This window comes from Peromyscus californicus, unplaced genomic scaffold, assembly GCF_007827085.1.
Source record: "Peromyscus californicus insignis strain IS unplaced genomic scaffold, ASM782708v3 Scaffold_8__1_contigs__length_139910024, whole genome shotgun sequence".
Lineage (NCBI taxonomy): Eukaryota > Metazoa > Chordata > Mammalia > Rodentia > Cricetidae > Peromyscus > Peromyscus californicus.
In genome coordinates this window covers 30,477,384-30,498,319 of record NW_026294606.1, presented here as the reverse complement: position 1 = coordinate 30,498,319, position 20,936 = coordinate 30,477,384, and the positions used below count along the sequence as shown (strand labels likewise).

The 20,936-nt window shown below is 44.4% G+C and overlaps 2 protein-coding genes across 7 annotated transcripts in view; one reads left to right on the top strand and one right to left on the bottom strand.

Moving 5' to 3' along the window:
• Psmg4 (proteasome assembly chaperone 4) overlaps positions 1-12,339 on the top strand; it is a 57,245-nt gene extending 44,906 nt beyond the window's left edge. The window contains exon 3 of the mRNA XM_052728582.1: positions 5,121-12,339. Within this exon, the coding sequence (XP_052584542.1) occupies positions 5,121-5,227 (107 nt within the window). The 3' untranslated portion in view covers positions 5,228-12,339. The remainder of the gene's footprint in view (positions 1-5,120) is intronic.
• Slc22a23 (solute carrier family 22 member 23) overlaps positions 1-20,936 on the bottom strand; it is a 169,300-nt gene that overhangs the window by 35,702 nt on the left and 112,662 nt on the right. For 5 of the 6 annotated variants that reach the window (XM_052728577.1, XM_052728578.1, XM_052728574.1 and 2 more), the window contains one exon: positions 12,352-12,520. In XM_052728577.1, the coding sequence (XP_052584537.1) occupies positions 12,352-12,520 (169 nt within the window). Of the gene's footprint in view, positions 1-12,351; positions 12,521-20,936 lie in introns of those variants that run through there. The other variant, XM_052728579.1, reaches the window with a different exon arrangement.

Below are 20,936 nucleotides of genomic sequence, written 5' to 3'. Positions count from 1 at the left end.
CAGGTAAAGTGGTTAGATCCAGGCCCAAGCTCTTGTCTGTTCCTGCAAGCACTTTTGGAAACACCTCTGATGCTGGATGTCTGAGATGACCAAGGTGACTGATGCCTGTATCAGCAGAGGAAGTGAGCTGGCTGTTGGTAGTCACCTACCCCTCAGGGACAACATCTACTTCTCACTACACAGCTTCAGATCCTGTTTCATGAACGAGGTTGGACTCAGTCAACTTGGGGCATCTCTGGCACATCCTTTATGCCCTGCTCTAAAGGGAACCGGGTCCACATGTCATATGCAAGAGGCTTGGTCTTTCACTTGGCACAGGACTGCTCATCTGACCTCAGGACTCACCTGTATCCCTGGAACACTTCTTCATGTGTGTTTGTGGTGTACGTATGTGTATATGTGTGTGGCGATATGAGCAGGTGCCCATGCACACGGAGGCCTGAGGTTGACTTCGGGGATTTTAGGGGATTGCTTTCCATCTTATATATTCTCTTGCTTGAAGTCAGAGCTTGCTGACTCATTTAGTCCATCAAGCCAGCTTGCTTTGGGGATCCTCTCTGTCCCCAACAACTCCCCAACTTTCCCATGTTGGGATTACAGGTGGGCCACTACACCTACCCAGCATTTACATGGGTGGGAGGGATCCGAACTCTGGGTCCTTACACTTGAGTGGCAAAAGCTTTACACACTGAACCACCTCCCCAGGTTCCAGGGGAAGATTTCTGACTCTTTGTTTATTTCCATGCAATACTGGATCACTCTGCTGCACGCACTTTCCTCCTGCCTTGCCTAGGAGGAAAGTGTGCCTTTGAAATATTAAGGCACACCAAAATCTGCATACTGCACAGTGCCTTGGAATATAAATTTTAAGTGTGATTTTCCTTCCTTGCCTAGCTGGTTCATGAGGGCAGGGTTGTGTTTGCCCTGTTTATGATGACAACCCTCACACCTTGGAAACATGAAGAACAGTGGGCATGCACATATCCTCCACAGGTGCTCACTGAATGGCACACAGATGGTCACCAGCCCAGGAGGGTGCACAGCAGATGTGTGTGTCTGTGTTACCAAATCTGCCCTGTCCTCTGCTCCTTTCATTTTCACCGTGAGTGAGATGATGACATGCACCCAACCACAGGGATGGCATGCACCATCCCTGACTCCTGTGGCTCCTCCAGAAAACCTCCAGCCTTCTTTTTTCTGTCACTCCTCAGCAGTAAGTCCCAACCAGGAAGACTCATATTCCCTGCCCCTCCTACTACCTTCCTGGTCTTCCACCCTTGTAGTCTCCTGAGACATCCTCATGTGACACAGACCTTGATACAATGACGAGAATACAGGGCCAGATTGTGTCATGCATGGGGGCTCTCACCAAGGAATTGTTACCAAGCTACACTGCCAATAGGCTGGGGCCAGCTGGAGGAGGTGCCTTTCCTGCGCTTGTGCCGTTTGAAAGCAGCAGCCCTTTCTCCAGGTCTGTTTCAGCCTTCCGTCACCCCCCACTTAGCTTCTTGCTGCTACACCTGGCAGAATTCCTCTCATTCTTCTGTCCTCTGGTGTTCTCCATCTTGATTTTATTTCTCCTCATTCATTTGTATACTGTGAGGCTAGAAGCGTTCATTTGAGAAAAGGGTATGTCAGTATGACTCTTTTGGACAGGCATTAAGCCGTGCTGCCCTTTCCTAAGGGCTAATGAATGGCTAAGCAGACAACTAAACAAGGGTTTCTACTTGGCACCAAGACAGGGTGCATGGTGGCAGTGGACACCTGCATTCATCTCTGGCAGTGTTCACTCACAGGTACAGTCTCTTCTGTGGCGGTGGACGCCTGCATTCACCTCTGGCAGTGTTCACTCACAGGTACAGTCTCTTCTGTGCTGTTTCATGACAAAGTGCTTAAGTGCAACACCCTGGAGTGCCCACATCCAGGCAAGCACACCTTTGTTCTCTCTGCTCTCCCCTCCCTTGCCTTCTACAGCATTTCCTTCATCTCCAGCCCATAGGAAAACCGTCAGCTGGCTCCGCCTCCCCCAAAGATGACGTGAGCTGTAAGCATCCCCAAGCAGCTCACTGGCTTTGGCTCTCCGACTCACTGGGGAGCGGGAATAGAAGTCATCCTTGTGCCATAGCCCTTCCCATCACCGAAGAGCACCTGCACTCCTGAAAGTCTTTGCCAAATCCTGCCTAGTCACACTGCTGATGCCACCTTGTACTGATGGCCTTGTCCTGTAGCTGTAGAAGGGTTGGCTATATGTTAGCTGTGCCTTTTAACTTTCCAATGTCTGGATGTGTGGGACCTTGCTCCTCCTGGAGCACCCAGCCCAGCTCTGCCAAGGGCTAACTCATTCCTAGTAATAATAAGAGGTTTGGTTCCACGTTTTAAACACAAACTAACCAATCTAGAGGTCATACCTCAACCACATTCTACACCTAGATCAGCCTATTACCTAGCAACTACCCACCTGCTATGATCACCCCAGGACTGAGTAGCAGACAACTGGGGACGGCCCCCTGCCTCCACACTAGCTGACCCTGAATCTTTCTGCTATGCCTCATCTAGTTTCTCCTGAAGAAACTACAATAAAGAATCCTGAACACACTGTCCCCTCCCTGCTTTCTGGCACTTCCTCATCCGGCCCTCTGGGGTGGTGTGTGATCCGTCCTCTTCAGAACTGTGAGCAATAAACAGTTTTTCTTACTGACACCTGCAGATCTCCTGGCACCACTCTACCTGGTAAGTGTAAAATTTGCATCTGAGAACACTGGCTTCCTTCACTGCCTTCAGCACTGGGACCTCTCCAGCATCTGGCCTCATCCCATCATTTCCAGACTCCAATGGCAAGAGGGGACTCTGGACTCTACTCCTAAGCCCCTCCAATTCAAAGACTCAGCCCCAGTCACAGCATCCTCTCTTACCCTCATGAGCCACATTGGGTCCATTGACAAATCTCACTGGGGTCACTTCCAAAACACCTCTTCAATCAGACCTGCAGGTGAGTCTACTGTCCCCTTGTGTAGGCATTGCCTCACCCCACACAAACCAAAGCACAGTGGCTGCCTCTGCCCAAGGGACAGATCTTAGAGCATAGGTGTGCGGGGTAGACACAAGATAAAGTCATCTGAGAAGAGGGAACCTCAATTAAGAAAATGTCTCTATAAGATCGGGCTGGTCTGTAGGCAAGCTTGCCAGTAAGAAGCATTCCTCTGTGGCCTCTGCATCAGCTCCTGCCTCTATGTTCTTGCCCTGTTTGAGTTCCTGTCCTGACTTCCTTCAGTGATGAACAGTGATATGGAAATGTAAGGCAAATAAACCCTTTCCTCCCCAAATTGCTTTGGTCATGGTGTTTCATCACAGCAAAAGAAATCCTGACTAGGAAAGACATTGGTACTGGGATAGTGGAGTATTGCTGTGACAGACATGACCATGTGTTTTGGGGATGATTGTAGAAAAATTTTGGAACTTTGGGCCAGAAAAACTATTGAGTATTCAAAGTTTGGTGAGCTGTTGGGGCTTGGAAGATAAGACAATGGAGGCCGTGCTTGTGATTTTTCAGAGGGAAACAAAGACTTTAACAGGAAATTTGTATGAAGAATCTGGTGTCTGGTCAGCTGGAGCTGAAGAATCAGCTGGGATTAACAAGAGACCAGAGCCACTAAAGTAAAACTTTGCTTTGCTGGGACAATTGATGCTGGTCAACTGGAGCTGAAGAATCAGCTACAATTAAGAAGAAACCAGTATTATTGAGATGAAATCTTCTGGAAAATGTTTGCTCAGGGCTGACACACAGAAACTGTGTTTCAGAGAGGCCAAGGCTGCCAAGGTTATACCTCATGCTGGTAGCTCAACTTAGCAATATAAGAGTCACCCAGTTTTGAAGGCATGAAGGGGTCATGAAAAGCAGCTTAGGCTTGACACTGTGAGAGGCTGGGATAGGCCATTGGAGAGGGTGCAGCCTCAGTAGCAGTTGAAGCTCCAGGACTGAAGGGTCATGGAGAAGTTGAGGTTTGGCACCATGAAGATAGCTTAGGAGAGGCTATTGGTGAAAATGCAGCCCAGTTGTTGTGGGATATCTTTCTGTACACTGTGAATATGTGTTGGACATAGGAAAACTTTTGACTACATTTGGCTGCCCAACGTGTTGACAAGAGTTTCCACCTAAAACCTGAGAGAACTTACTAAAACGGAGCTAAGAGCAGCTTCCTAGTTCGTATTTCTCATGGGGGCGTGGTATAAAGATGCTGCTGTACAGAAATGCTGTGGCTTTTGAGCTTGAGCACAACAACATGGTGGATTCCTGCCTCAGCACACAGAGGTGTCTTCAAGCCATGCAGCGTACTGTGTGGCAGATTTAGCTTTTGCTAGTACAGAAGAAAAAAAAAAGGTTTCTGGGCTACACACTGCTGGATCGAGGCATAGACCCACTGCTTCCCAGACTCAGTGATGAGCATGGATCCCAGGGCTGGAGGTAAAGGTACCTCTGCCATGTTGGGAAGCTGAGATGGGCAGAATCAGCACCCAAGGCTGCCGCTTCAATCCTAGCCATGCTGCAATTTAAAGCAATAGATTCACAATAAGGCAGATCTAGATGGAATAAACCTCTAAACGATTTACAGTGTGTGTAAAAATATATGTAGGCTTGGAAGAGAGAGGAAAAAAGAGGATAGACAGTTATATAAAAAAAAGACTGTCTTAAAAAATAAAGTCTTTAAAGAAACAGTAAAAGTAATATAAACCACGTAAAGATGAAAATCACACAGAAAGTCTGGATTATATTGTCTTTGGGATTTTTTTTTTAAAGATTTATTTATTATTACATATACAGTATTCTGTCTGCATGTATATCTGCAGGCCAGAAGAGAGTGACAGATCTCATTACAGATAGTTGTGAGCTACCATGTGGTTGCTGGGATTGAACTTGGGACCTCTGGAAGAGCAGTCAGTGCTCTTAACCACTGAGCTACCTCTTCAGCCCCTGTCTTTGGGATTTTTAACTGCAGAAAGACATTTGATTGTAAAGACTATTCAGTTGAACCAATATGTATATTTTTAAGGTATCTTGACTTCAAAATTTGTGTCTAAGGATATGTTGCTTTGAAAAACAGATTTTGCTTTTATTTCCACAGAAGATGACAACCTCTGGATTGCTTCCAGGCTAATATGTTTGACCAAGGAAGACCCCCTGAGAGGTCTCCAGATGTTCCAACATCCAGAACAGCTTCAAGGCAACTAGCTCAGACAATGCAACCTCACAGACTACTCTAGTCAGGACTTGGCCATAATCCTAAATTTTCTCAGGGTCACCATAAGATTAACAGTGCCCCCAATCAGCAGGAAGTAGCCTAGAACACTACACCCACATTCCCCCAAAACAGATTATGGATGTTTGTCTTTGTTTAGGTTGTTGGCTACAAATTGTTATTGGACATGGTCAATTTTTTTTTTCTAAAAGAAGAAAGGGGATATGATATAGAAATGTAGGATATAGATATGATAGGATGGAAGGGTAGATTATTGAATCTACTTCTAAAGAGCAACAACTTATTTGAAATGTTTTACATTTCTATGGATTTTAGTTTATTACAAATTTAAAGTTAATTTTGTTACACTGTATGTATTTCTACTCTCGTTTAAGGTATCAGGTTTGTACAGCTCATTTGAAATTGCAATATATAATTAAGAAATACAGATGAATAGTCATCTATGATAATCAAACTTTTAGTCATATTAGTTAAGTTTTTTAGGTATATAGATGTACATTTCAATTAGGTGGGTAATCTTCAAACACTTCCAGAATATGACATTTAAAATGTTTTAAAAACTTAGACTTTCTGGACAGTGAGATGCATCTGCTCCTGGCAGTACCAATTTACTTCCAAGAAGAAGATGGGCATTGAAGACATTCCATATGGAGTTTAGTTTCTTGGCACAAAATGGCCTGCTGGGCAAAGAACTGCTCTTGCCTGGACCATTTGATGATATGTTATATAGACTGGACATGCAAGACCCATGGAAAAAATGACCACTAAATTTTGCCAAAACAAGGCGAGATGGTCCTTCAGGTTCCTGCTTCACAGAGGAGACTGCGAAATATTCTATAGGATACAGGGAGAAGAAACTGAAAAAAACTCTAGGCCTATAGGCTAAAGATGGATGCCCCAATGTTACAGAGGAATTTTGGATGACTGTCTAGGCAGCCAGTTGTCTCTGTCATTTCCAGAATTTTGGAAGTTGATTACAAAGCATTTACTGTTTACTCAGGTAATATTATATCCTTCTGGGGTCTTTGATGTAGTTAAAGACTAGATAGTTATAATTTTCCTTGGTTATGATAAAAGATTAATTAGATATGAAACTTTAGACTCACAAATATAGGATAGATAGAATATTTTCTTTAATTTTGCCAAATACAAATAGACTAGATATTGTACCTGTAATTCCTGCTTGATAACTGTTCTATTATATGTAATTTTACTATGTTAAAGTTAAAACCTTTCTTTTTGATTAGACAGAAAAGTGGAAGTGCTGTGGGATGTCTTTCTGTATGCTATGAATATGTGTGGCTCCCATTGGATAATAAATAAAACTGTTTTGGCCTATGGCAAGGCAGCTTAGAGGCAGGCAGGAAATCCAAGGAGAGAGACAGGAAAGAGAAAGGCAGAGTCTAGGGAGAGACACCAGTCTGTCACCCAAAGAGCAACAAGATGCCAGCAGATTGGTAATGCCACAGCCATGTGGCAACATATAGATTAATAGAAATGGGTTGAGTTAAGTTATAAGAGCTAGCTAACAAGAAGCCTGACTCATCGGCCATTCAGTTTGTAAATAATATAAGCCTCTGTGTGTTTACTTGGGACCAAGGGGCTGAGGGACGCGGGTAGGAGAGATTTACCTGACTTCTGGCTACACCCAGTTGCAGCAGAAGACCCCAGCATTTTGGAAATGCCAGTACCATGAGATGACCAGGAAGAACAGCAAAGTGATGGAGTGAAGCTAGCTGGAGCCTATAAGATAAGTTGTGCATGCTGCAGAGGGCAGAGCCTGAGAAGTGATCCAAGCCCTCTGGAAGGGCCCAGAAGATTGTGAGTGGGTCCCAGACATTGGACATTGACTTATTTATGCAATTGGAGCTCAGTTTTACTTTGATTTGATTGTGGTTCTTCCCTCTATAAGTAAGAAAATTTAGCCAGGCTGTGGTGGCGCACACCTTTAATCCCAGCACTCAGGAGGCAGAAGCAGGTGGATCTGTGTGAGTTCAAGGCCAGCCTGGTCTACAGAGCTAGTTCCAGGACAGCCAGGGCTACACAAAGAAACCTTGTCTCAAAAACTAATAAACAAAAAACCCAAACAAACAAACAAAAAGATTAAACTTATTTTTTTATTTTATACTAGCTCACAGTTGGGAGACTTTCAATTGTAAGAGATTTCAGACTTTTTTTATTTAAGAGACTGAATTTTTAAAGTGTTTGAATTTGTAAGACTGGAACTTTTTAAGTTTGTAAAATGTTTTGTATTGTAATATTTATATTAATGTGTGATCTTGGAGATGAACAAGAAAGGGAAGATTGTGGCTTTACAGTGATGTGTTCGTGTGTAAAGTTGACAAGGGGTCAGTTGTGCTGGATAGTTGTTTGTCAATTTGACACAAGCTAAACTTGTCTGAGAGGAGGGAACCTCAATTAAGAAAATGCCTTTAGAAGATCAGGCTGTAGGCAAGCCCTGTAGGGTATTTTCTTCATTAGTAATTGATGGGGGAGGACCCAGCCCATTGTGGGTGGTACCATCCCTGGGCTGATGGTCCTAGATTCTATAAGGAAGCAGGCTGAGCAAGCCATAAGGAGCAAGCTAGTAAGCAGCATCCTTCCACAGCCTCTGCATCAGTCCCTGCCTCCAGGTTCCTTCCCTGCTTAAGTTCTTGCCCTCACTGCTTTTGATGATGAGCTGTCATATGAAACTGTGAGTGAAATAAACCGTTTCCTCCCCAAGTTGCTTTTGGTCATGGTGTTTCATCACAGCAATACAATCCTAACTAAGACAAGCCTCTTCCTGGCTTTTTATGGGGCCATGGTCTGTAGGCTACCTTTTATCTGCATTCGCCTTCTATATTTCCAGAGAATAATGACTTGTTTGTGTGCAGGTGCCATATCTAGAAGAGTAGCATGGGGTAGGTACTCAAATAATAGCCAATTTTCCTTTCAGATTATTCTGTGTTCTGTGGGTTTTGAGATGAAAACTCCTAAGTCTACAGTTTTGGGCCCTCACAATACCTTCCCCCAGGAATGTGTGAATTTTGTCTGTGAGCTCATCCTTGTCAAGAATTTTCTCCCATGTGAGCCTTGCGTGCTTCCTTAAGAGGCTTTGTTGACTCTAGAAGGTCAGTATCTCAGCCTTGGCAAGTGCCTAAAATTTGTGCATACATGCGCACACAAATGCATAGTACAGACTTCAAAGCTTTGATTTATTTTAAAGAGAATTTTTTTTCTGGCCACAGTTCAGGGAGTCAGCCAGCTGTGGGTGGAGACCCTGTGGTGAGGAAAGACTTTCTAGTCTTTGATTCTTGGCTTCATTCAAGGAGCTCAGTTCTAATTGTATACCAAACCTGTATTTAGTCCTTTCTCTGTTGCTAAAACAAAATGTCTGTGCCAGGGCAACATACAAAGCCCACAGTTTTGAAGACTGAAAGTTCAAACTGGGCAGTTAGACCTCTGGTGAGGATCTAACGTGGGTGGAATCACAATGATAGAATGTGTGTGACAGAGATCACATGGCAAGAGGGACATCATATTTAGGGGTTAGGTCACTCACTGTGTAAGACCAGTATCAATCCCTCCTATGGATATACCCTAATGACCAAACCATGAGACCCTACTACCTTTCAACACCACTACACTGAAATCTAAGCCTCTGGCATAAGGATAGGTGTGGAACAACCCACATCCAAACCACAGTATTGTAGTTTGAATCTGTAGTGTCCTCACAGCTCATGCTTGAAACACTTGATCCCCAACTGGTGACACTATTTTTGGAGGTTCTAGAAATTTGGGAGGAGACAGGTCATTCAGGGTGAGTCCTTGAAGGTTTATCCATGTTCACTTCCTGTCTTTGCTTCCTGGTCTACTTTACTGTGATGTGGACAATGTTTGCCATGCACTCCCACAACAATTAATTGAGCTGCTTGGACATACCTTCCTACCATAGTGGACTGAAACTCTCTGAACCAGTGGGCCAGAATAAGCATTTCTTCCTTCAGGCTGTTTCTGTCAGGTACTGGGTCAGTGACTCAGGAGCAACAACTACATCCAAGAGCTCAGTTCTAGTCTGTGGGCAGGTCCCTAGGCTGCTGTCAGGTTTGGAAGCCTCATGCTGTCTCCGTGATGCTCTGTCAGAATCCCCTCATTCCCATGCAGCTCAGCACTGCATTTTTGTGGTGGTTTATTTTATTCAGCAACCATGTGCATATAGAAAGACCCCTGTCTGTCTGTCTGTCTACCGCTTTGACCAGAAGATCCCCCATGCCTTTATCTTCATGGCACAGCCCACCACTTGTAGCTTGAGGATTCTGCCTTGGATAAGTTGGTTTGCTGTCCCTCATAGCTCCTGGGCTTCTCAGTCTGCTCCTTAGAGAGCACGCAGCCACCAAGCTTGCTGCTGGGCACCCTGAGTACAGGCAGTAAAGACCTTCTTGTTAAAGAAAAGTGTGTCACTTTCTGTACTTTGCCACCAACAGCTGGTTGTGCTGGCTGATGCTACCAGTCACCTCTCCCTGCAGCAACCACTGAAACCTGTCCAAGAACCAAACCAAACAGGAAGAGATGGCAGGACAGTGGTAACAAGAGAGATGAAGAGAAAGGACAGGCATCCACACAGTGGCTTTGAAGAAAGCCATTGATTCTTGTGGAGCCTTTCAAGCCTAGTAGGAAAAGGCAGAATACATTTCTCCCAACAATTGTTGCGGCTCCTACATACAGGTTTCTATTAAGGGTTGATACAATAACAGTAGCAGCAGTAGTTAATACTTATGGAAACTTAAGACATGACCATGCAAAGTATCTTAAATACTATCAATATAAATATAAAATATCATACTTACATTGATCACCATTAACATGTGATACTAGGTGACAGGCGTCAATCAAGGTGTCTCTATTAATTCTCCTAACACAATTATTATGATTCAGGGCACTGATGAACTTGAGGGGCAGAGGTTAAACAAGTTGCCAAAGGTTACATGCCTATTCAGTGGTAGGGCTCTATGCTTTATCTCCAAGTCTCTCTCTACATTGCCTCCTCATGAGCCCTTTTGCATGCATCACCTTAGTCTTCAGAACAACCCCAGGTAGAATGATTATGACCTGCTTTTTATAGCTCTGAGAAAGCAGGGAATCAGAGAAGCATGGCTGCTGGGGATGCTGTGAATGTGTTGCTCTGATTGATTGATAAATAAAATGCTGATTGGCCAGTAGCCAGGCAGGAAGTATAGTGTAGGCGGGATAAAGAGAGAGGAGAAATCTGGGAGGTGGAAGGCTGAGTCAGGAGATGCTGCCAGCCGCAGCCATGAGAAGCAGATGTTAAGATACCGGTAAGCCATGAGCCATGTGGAAACTTATAGATTAATAGAAAAGGGTTAATTTAAGATATAAGAACTAGATAACAAGAAGCCTGACACAGCCATACAGTTTATAAGTAATATAAGCTTCTGAGTGATTATTTTATAGGTGGGCTGTGGGACTGCAGGGGGCTTGGTGGGACCCGGAGAGAAACTCTTCAGCTACAAATGGCACCCAACATGGGGCAAGTGTTTCCACCTAAAACCAAAAAAAGAAAAAAAGATTCCAAAAGGGAGCTAAAAACAGCTTCCTAATAGTCTCTCTCAAGTTAGTGGCAGCCTGCAGGCTTGAGCTACTCTATGGCAGGTTTATGGCTTGCAGGCTTGACCTGCATGCAACATGGCAGATTCCAAGCCGCGCAGCAGTACTCAGCATGGTGAATATAGCTTTTGCTAGTTAAAAAAAAAAAGGTTTCTGGGCTACATGCTGCTTTGATGGAAGCATAGACCCACTGCTTCCCAGAGTTGGTGGGGGCCTGGTTCCCAGAGCTGGAGTTAAATGTAGTTTCGCCATGTTGGGAAGCTGAGGTGGGCGGAAATGCTACAGTTTAAAGCAATAGATTCACAATAAGACAGATTCAGATGGGATAAACCTCTGAATGGTTTACAATGTATGTAAAATGTACATAGGCTTGAAAGAGAAAAAAAAGTAATATATACAATTATATAAAAAATAGTTTTAAAAAATAAAGTCTTTAAAGAGAAAGTAAAAGTAATATAAAAAATAAGCCACGTAAAGATGGATATCACAAAGAGAATCAGGATTGTGTTGTCTTTGGGATTTTTAACTGTAGAAAGACATTTGATTATAAAGACTGCTCAGTTAAATATGTATATTTTAAAGGTACCTTGACTTTAAAATTTGGATTTCTGGGGCTGACCTAGCCAGAGCTAAGCATGGGCATGGTACCTTCCATCACACACAGGCATACTTAACATGTTAAACTCCTTGGGTGTCTCTCAAAAATAAAAAACAATTTGGTTTTTAAATCTGTACAGTTTAAAATTTTTCTCCTTACAGCATATTCATATTCCTTAGACAGTTAGGTTATGCCCCAGACAGTATATTCAATGCCACCCTCTCCAAAGTTGGCAACTCAAAATCTTGTTACATATGGCTTTAAAAGTCATATTAATTAACCTTAAGCAGGATGGGCAAACTTTTTTTTTTTTTGGTAAAGGATCAGATTATAAGTATTTTCAGCTCTGTGGGCCATGCCACTGCTGCCACAGTAACCATAGGCAATGCACTTGTGAACATATGAGAATGGCTATCTTCCAATAAATTTTTATTTGCAAAAACGGATGATGAGCCAGATCTGGGCATTGGGCTGAAATTTGTTCATCCTTCACCTAGAGAAAATAGAGAGCTTTTCTAAAAGCTCCTTCAGTGCCTCCCTCCAAATGTCCCATTCTAACACATAAGACCTTCCCACCATTTATAGGTAAGTCCTTTTATAGATATTAATCTCAAGGTACTATGTGATAGACGGAAGCAGGTCAGTGTGATGCCATGGGTAGCTATTGGGGTTGGGGAATGGTAAAATGGGGATTATTCCACAATATGAACAATGAACAATATAAACAGTTAATAAGGGGTAGAGAGTGTGGTGTGTGTGTGTGTGTGTATGTGTGTATGTTGAAAAATACTGATTTGCGGTGAGATCCCGTCAGGAAACCATGTTAACATTGTGGCGGTCAGGGCCTACAGTCAGGCATGGATGAGATGGTACATCATGAAGGATACTCACGACCAGTAGAGCAGCATGAGCAGGAAGGGACAGATGATAAGGGCCTGAAGCACCTGCCAGTCCCGGCATAGCGCAGCCAGCCCCGGCATGAGGAACTGGCCTGCCATGGCCACGAAGCTTGCCACCATGGTAATCATGAACCGTTTTCCTGGAGGGCACAGCTCTATCCCTAGAAAACAAATAATATGGGAGATGTGAGTGCCACTTGCTTGCCTGATGGCTGGGGAGCCCCATGCTAGGATGTCATTGGATACATGGGGGAACTGAGGCCTGATGGGGAAGAGAGTGAGGTCATTGCTCCAGGTCACAAAATAAGCTGGTGGGAAGGACATGACATTTATAAGGGCTCAGCTCAGGAACCATGATATGTTGCTTGTGGAGACAGTTTGCCTCTCTCATTATCTCCTTTCCTTTGCCCTTTGGCATTGCAGTGCTTGCTGTGCAGCGGGTCCTCTTGCTGCCCATGCCATCCCCTTTCCTTCCCACCTAGGATATGCACCGGGGACCCTCTCAGCCTCTGCACGGGTCACCAGCAAGGTCTCCAATTTCTCCCCACCTTCATGGCCATGCTTGCTTCTCACCTCACACCAGCACTCAGTGAAGACATCTCTTCTGTGAAACCAGGACAGACTGACCACACTGCACAAAGTAAAAGCAAAGGCACCTGGGGTACACTATGACCTAGCAGGAATGTCCCTGTGCCATTTTGAATCCTGCTGTCCATTGGTGCGGGGATGTGGCGTGCTCTTCCCCAACAGTGGCCATTTCTAATTCATCAACAGAGCTGTACAATGGAAAAAAAGTATCTGTCTTTAACCAAGACCCACTAAATGGAATAGACCATGATCTCTCCTGTCCACAAGAGCCCATTCTCTGCATTTGATCCTTTGCAAAACAAACAAACAAACAAAAACCAAAAAACTGTCTGAGCACTCATTGGACAATCCATACGGACCTAATACATGAATCCCTATAATAATGGCCCTTGATATTAGAAAAAGTAGCTGGGTTCTACACATACACACACACACACACACACACACACACACACACACACACACACACACACACACCCCTATAGACCATGCAGATTTATTTGCTGTTGTTTTTCTACATTGTGCAATAGTCACTAAATTTTTCTTTCTTGCTTTTCTTTTGGGGGGTGGCAGTTAAAATGATTAAAAGAGAAAAAGAAGAAAGATCCCTTGGGAGAAAACACTCTTCCTGCCTTCAGGTCCAGAGCCTGTTCAATAGCTTGACCTTGTGGCTTGGTTACAGTAGCTTATCTGCTGGCTGTCCAGAGACCACGGCAGGACAGGAGGTCAAAGGCAGTATACAGGGGACAGATGAAAAGGAAAGTGGATAAATCACACTTGGCTACAAAGATATCATCAGTCCTAACGAGCATAGGGCACTGTGCCGGCCAGCGTCTACACCAGCTCACTGCAGAAGAAATATAATCCTGTCAGCAATTTCTGCTCCTCCCTGGCCACAAATAGTCATTATCACAGCTCCTGGTGAACAGGAGAAACCTGCTCTTACTGGATAGAGCTTATAAGGAACGTTTTTGTCATTGAACTAGGGAAAGAGGATGGCCGGGCCTTCCTGGGCCATTTGCTGTGATATCGCCCCTCTCTGTGTCACAGCCCAAGCTCACTTAACTGGTACTTCTTAGCATGACAGGGTGTGAAATTTCTGCTCCGGAACAATAAAGTCTTTTCTGAATGGACTAATAGTTGTGGTTTTTAATTTTCACTCATTAAGCATAAGGAGACGTTTTATGGAAACCAGGAATCTGTATCAGCCAGAGTAGGCTCAATATTGGAGGCCTGACAGACACCCGTAAAAAAATTTAGCACACCTATAACCTTTTACAGAAGGCAGAGGGATGATGCTGGGGGAGCCTGATGGATTCGTGCTAATGAGTTCACTAGTACAACAGACTGTGCATTGCTTGTTGCTTTTCTCTTCACTACCTCTCTTTAATTTAGTGACACAATTATGTGAAAACACCTACAACTGCAGTAGTGCTCCATTGTCTGTGATTTTGTTTCCCATACTTCGGTTTTCTATAGTCAAACACAATCTGAAAATATTAAATGGAAATTCTATAAATAAACAATCCATACATTTTTTAAATATGTGCTTATAATTATTGTGCATGCGTGTGCATGTACATGATGGAGTGCACGTGCCACATTATACATGTAGAGGTCCGAGGACAACTTTGTGGAGTAAGTCCTCTCCTTCCACCTTTACATGGGTTTCTGGGATCAAATGTTGCCAGGCAAACATAGCAAGAAGTCTTACCTACTGAGCGGTCTCGCTGCTCTACAACCAGTTCATTTTAAATTGTACATAATTCTGAGGAGCAGGATGGAATCACTGGGGTGAATCAGCTCTCTGTCTAACATATCCATGCCGTGTAAGTCACCTGCTAGCTAGTCACTCAGGGATGTCTCAGTTTACAGATCATTGACTATCATGCCATTGCATTTCACAGGGGTGTGTGTGTGTGTGTGTGTGTGTGTGTGTGTGTGTGTGTGATTTCTCTCCATGACATATGCATGGTATATAAGTTACCTGCTTGTTAGTCATTAAGTGATGTCTCAGTTTTCAGACTGACCACAATGCCATAACAATCCATGGGTGTGAATCACCCCTCTGTCGGACATACCAAAACTGTATGTATCCTAACTGTTTAACATTGAGCAGTTTCAGTTTTCAGAGTAACTGACATGCCATCCCACTCCATGAGAGTGAACTGTTCCTCTTTCCTACATGCCCACTCTGCAGAAGACCTTGCTCCTGGCCATTCAGTGACATTTCACTTGCCTGAAGGAGCCTGTGGTGCCACAGAGCTTGTGCTTGGGTGACCCTTATTTTAAACATCATAATGGCCACGAACTTAAGGAATAGTGATGCCAGAAATTCAGATACACAAAAGAGAAGCAATAAGTGCTCCTTTTAAAAGGACAGGTGAAAACCACAGAAAAGAAAAGATGTGTGGAGTTTCCTGAGATCGACAGGAAGAAAGCAGCACAGGGTTCACAGGGCTTGGTTCTTGCCCAGCTTCCAGGCTTCCACTGTGGTCTTGGGGTACACCGGCACCCATAAGGAAGGGGTTGGGACTGACATTCCATTCTTTCAGCCAGCACCGCTCTCTCGGTGATGTCTAGTCTCACACACTAATCTATAGTTCTGCGTAGCTGGAAGAACAGTGAAACTTCCCAGATCAGGATCAACATTTGAAGATGAGCGAGGAAAATGGTGTCTTGATGGGCAGGTGACTCTGTAATCTCCCCTGGCTGCCAATGAGTTGTGATAGCTACTGTATTTATTAGTGTGACTATCAGTATGATGACTGTTAAACACTCCTAACTTTTCTTCTGGAGGTCCTCTTTGTAAGTGGCTGAATGTTCTACTTCTTGTGCCCCGAGTGGGATCCACAGACCTTCAGTGTCTGCACCATATGTGAATGGGCCAGGCCTGGGGAGCCTACTTTTGAACAAGTTCCTTAGCCTAGCTCTCTAATTGCCTCTCACAGAATGTAGAGGATGGAGCTGTTTACTTTCTTCTGACCTCTCCACCTGCTTGTGGTTGGAATCCTAGCACAGACTTGATCTGACTTCAACAGGCAGGGGCACAGTGCGTCAGTACCTGCCAGTCTTGCTTTTCTGCTGGGGAGTTGCAGTGATGTCAGTGAGGCACGGGTGTGATCGTTTGCTGATAGCTACCCTTTTGTGCCTTAACTCACCAGGAATTCTTTCCAGACTGCCTGAATCTAACTATGGTATGATGGTAGCTATAAAAATGTGATGAAAACAAAGAGCAATTATCAAGGAGCCACATGCCTTTTAGGCTTGCTGTTCCTTTTGGAAGGTGAGAAACCAGGCTAGTTGAAAGGGCACAAAAAGCATCTATCAGCACCTGCGAGCACTAGCCCTGTGCATCATTACTACAAATGATGGTCTGGCTATCACTCAGCTACTCTGGTCTCATCATCCACAGGGAGACGTATTTGGTCTAATTTACTGTTCATCTGATCCAGTGATTTTTTTTTCAGAGTAGGCCTGAAGTTTGTTCTATAAGATAGGATAAAGGTAAGAGGAATAATGCTCCTTCATGCTCCTCTTTATATTTTATTTCATGGGAGGTCAGAACTGAGGTGTTGGGATGTAGTTCAATGGTTTAGCACTTGCTAGTGTAGAGCCCTGGATTCCCAGCATTGTAAGAAGCAAAGCAAAACAAAACACCAAAAGAGCAAGAAATAGAAACAGGTAAATCCCAGAAGACCACATCAAAAATCTCATTATTAAAGTGACTTTTCCTCTCCGGCTGTAAGGGAGAAGGGTTACAAGCAACCCTTAGAAATTGGATATGATGTTAATCCTCACTGTCAACCTGACTGATTTGAACATCAAGGAGACACATCACTGGACATGTTTATAAGAGCATTTCCAGAGAATTTTAACAGAGAAGACACACCCTGAATACAGATGACACTCAAAGCTCATAGTTAAAAAATATGTTTCACGTTGATGTAAGACACCTCTCCAGTAGAGATCAGTGCTCTCAGTGACAGTGGGAACCACTGTCATGAAGCACAATCACCCATAACCTCTGAGTCACTGGCTCAGGACCTTTCTGTGTTAAACCATGAACACTGCGGTATCTTGGAGAGCCTCAGCAGAATCCCAGAGCTCCTGCCGGTGTGGGCGTACAAACCACACACCTGCCTTCCGACCTTGTCCGGGATCTGAGTTAGCAAAGGTTTGACATTCTCCTCCCACATCCTCTGAAGCCCCACAAGCAGACATTCTCATTTTACTTTCCCCTGGAGTCAGCAAACCTAAGCATTTAGTTGAAAACCAGCAAGCAAACAAACAAACAAAAAACACAACCCGTAACATTGGATACCGATCAGAGAAAAGCAAGTCCCACCTATAATGCGCACATGAGTAGAATACAGCCTTTATTGTTTACTAAATACTTATTTTTGGAGGTGCTGGGTGCGGAAGCCAGTCCTCACATGGCCCATGCTGGGCGAGTACACTTCTGCTGATCTGAGCCACACCCCCAGCCTGGACTTTGTTTTTAAAAATGGCGTGTGCGCTGACAGAAGGTAGGGAGAAATGCACATTCTCTTGGGATAAAGTGTTCTGGACTTCCTTAGCTCACAAGATTCTTCTGGATCTGGGTTGGCTAGCAACAAAAGGAATATATTAACGGGCTGACACTGTTTAAACCAGAGAACTACAAATTTGTAGAATCTGTGTCCTTGGAACAGAGTGTGCCTTGAAGGGGACGGGCTGAAGTAAAGACTGTGACTGGTGTATGTGGGGGAGGGGCGGGTGGTCATGGCTGTAAGCCCCTTCCCTGCCTCTTCCAGGCTAGTAAAGTCAGCACCTTTGTGCTTCTGTTTCCTTGGGTCAATTGGAGATGATAATCTCCACATATGGTAGGTAGCTGCACCACACACGGAACAGCCAGCTCTAGGAAAGATCTGTCAGTTGGACTTTCTGTTGTTGTGATACAAGACCAAAGTGAACAATCTAAAGTGAGGAGGGTTTGTTTTGGCTCACGGTTTCATTCCATCGTGGTGTGAAGGGTGGACTGGAACAGAGAGCTCATCTCCTAACAGCCAGGAAGTATACAGATAGTGTCAGGTAAAGCCCAAGAGGCCACCTGGGAAGCCAGTCTTCTGGGTCAGCCTTTGTCCCGAGGTTGTGAGGGTGCAAGCGGGGTGAGGCTCACCAGCTGCCCCTCCTTCCTGTCACACAGATCCCTTTCTGGGACATGTCACCTTGGACATGCAGCCCTCACTCAGACACATCCTTTCTCCCCCTGCTCCTTCACACACAGGAATCCAGGAAGAGTGGTCACGGTTCTGAATGGAGGTGTGGCAAGGCTTGCAGGAGAGAGATACAATCACTGTTTCTGGTGAGCTGAGCAAGGAGACAGGAGAAGCTTTATGGATTGTTCTACACACAAAGACCTTTCTAGGAAAGGCAGCACTTGCAGTCCACACAGCCCACAACCCTGCCAGGCCCAAGACCTGGCTAAGTTGCATAGTTCAACTCTAACAACACAGGTTAGGGCTTTTCAAAACCCACGGTCCTTATGAATGGATTCATCTGCTCTCTCGTAACTCCTCTGACCTCAGATAGATTAGCAGCCCATTTCAGCCAGGGGAAAAAAACAGGAAGACCCTGTTTTCTCAGGTGCTACCTCCTGTATCCCCAGCTCCGGTTCAGCCTTAGGGCCACTGAGATCACCTGGTGGCCACCAGACGCTCTTAGACCAGAGCTTCTCAACCTTCCTAATGCTGTGACCCTTTAATACATTTCTTCATGTTGTGGCAATCCCAAGCATAAAATGATTCCATTGTTGCTTCATAATTGTAGTTTTGCTGCTGTTATGAACGGTGATGTGAATATCTGATACGTGACCCTTAGGGGGTTTCGACCCACAGGTTGAGAAACACTATCCTGGAAGACTGCTCCATCAGTTTACACTTCAAGGCAGAGTTCTGCAGCTGCTGCCCCTGGCCCCACTGTGTGCCACTCTCCTCCCATTACTCATTCCTTCCTGCCTCTCTCTTCATTGTGTCTGGAAGTAGAAGGCAACATTTAATGATTACTGCCATGGGCAAGGACACAGGCTCTGAGATCCTGGAGACCAGCTCTTCAGCCATGTGATTGTGGGATCCTTATTATAGCCAGAGAGCCTGAAATTGCTGGGCACAGAGACCCAAATAGCATCCCAAGGTAGAAAGCTGCTATTATCACAACAGCTCCAAGCCTTCCCTTCCAGAGAAAGACGTCATCTTTCCTCTTAGTTAAGACCTGCCAACTGACCGGTATGACCTAAGGGATTGGAAAAGAACGGTTTTCTTCCTTCAGAGAAAAGAAAATCAAGCCAGGGGAACTTTTAAGTATTTCCTACAAATCACATTCTACTGTCTGCCAGATATACAGATGTGGACAGTGAAATGCCAAGTTGTAGAGGCAATGCATTACTAACTGTTGGTACCTAGCATATCACCAGTGCTCTGAGCATGGTAGGCCAGGCATGTCAGCAAGCATTTTTAAAAAATACATTAAATTCACTTAATATACACAGGACTATGATGTAAATATGACTGTTAAAGTTCATTTTACATAGAGGAACATGAAGGCTTAGAATGACTGAGAATCTTGTTCTAAATCTCACAATGAAGAAACAAGGTAAGAGTCTGCATGCTGCCCATGCTTTTGCTGTAGTCAGAAGTTATCTACACATGGGCCAGAACCTAAGTTCTGAGGAGGCAAAGCTTCTCTGACTGCTCACAGATGTTCCTTAGAGAAGAACTATTCTTCTCTAGGTTTTTTTTTAACCTGTGTCTTTTCCTGAGATTGCTAAAATTTTTGCTTTGTTTTCTTTTTTAAAAAATATTTTATTATTTATATTTATGTGCATGAGTGTTCTGCTGGCATGTATGCATGTGCACTATATGTGTGCCTGGTACCTGAGGAAGCCAGAAGAGGGTGCCAGGTTGCCTGGAACTGGAGTTCTCGATGGTTGTAAACCGTCATGCTGGGAACTGAACCCAAGCCCTCTGTAAGAGTAGCCAGTGCTCTTCCTAAGTCTTGAGTCATCGCTCCACCTTGCGCTTTGTTTTCCTGATGGTTAATTTTGAGCCAGGGTCTTGCTTTATAGCCCAGGCTGGCCTCAACCTTGTGATTCTAAAGCAACTTAGGGGAGAAAGTATTTCTTTTCGCTTGCAGGATACAGTCCATCATCAGAAAAGCAAAGGCAGGAACTTGAGGCAGGAACCTGGAGGTAAGAACTAAAGCAGACACCACGGGGAGACACTGTTTATTGGCTTGTCTAGCTAGCCTTTTTCTATACCCTAGCACCACCTACCCAGAGATGTGCCCCCCACAGTGGGCTGGGCCCCCCTACATCAACAGAATCGATCCAGGTGAGCTCTGTCACTGACTCCACAGAAGTTGTCCTGACACATAGAAGTCATTAAAATCCACACCATGCACTCATATACTGGTGACAACTTACGGCAATATCGACCACAAAGGCACGATGAGCCCTAAAGTTCCACGTCCTTTCTGGACGGTACATGGTTCCCACAGCCTTCTGTCTTTCCTTTAAAACTGACATTTCAATAGCTCAAATGAGGAACAAGGATTCAAATGCTCACTAGCTAATGATTGTTTAAAAACAATGAGTAGTGTTTGGCAGCATGTGCTTAAGAGCTTGATGACACTTTTAGGCTCCTAATGTTTGATAAAAGCAGAGAAAGTAGAGCAATGACTTTATATATCAGAACAACTTCATGTAAATGTGATTCATGCATGCCGGAGGATCTGTCTACTGGGCATTTTTAAGCAAGATGAAGGACCACAGAAGGAGCTGGAGGCTGCAGGGTTCAGAACACTGGATGCTGCCATTTAGTTTTCACAGTAAAGATTCTTCACCCTCAGTTCCTCTGGCACTGGCTTGGCTCTGGGTCAAATCCACACTCACTATGGGATCATGGATGCATGATTAGATTATGCATTTGAGCAAGGGAAGCCTCACGGGTC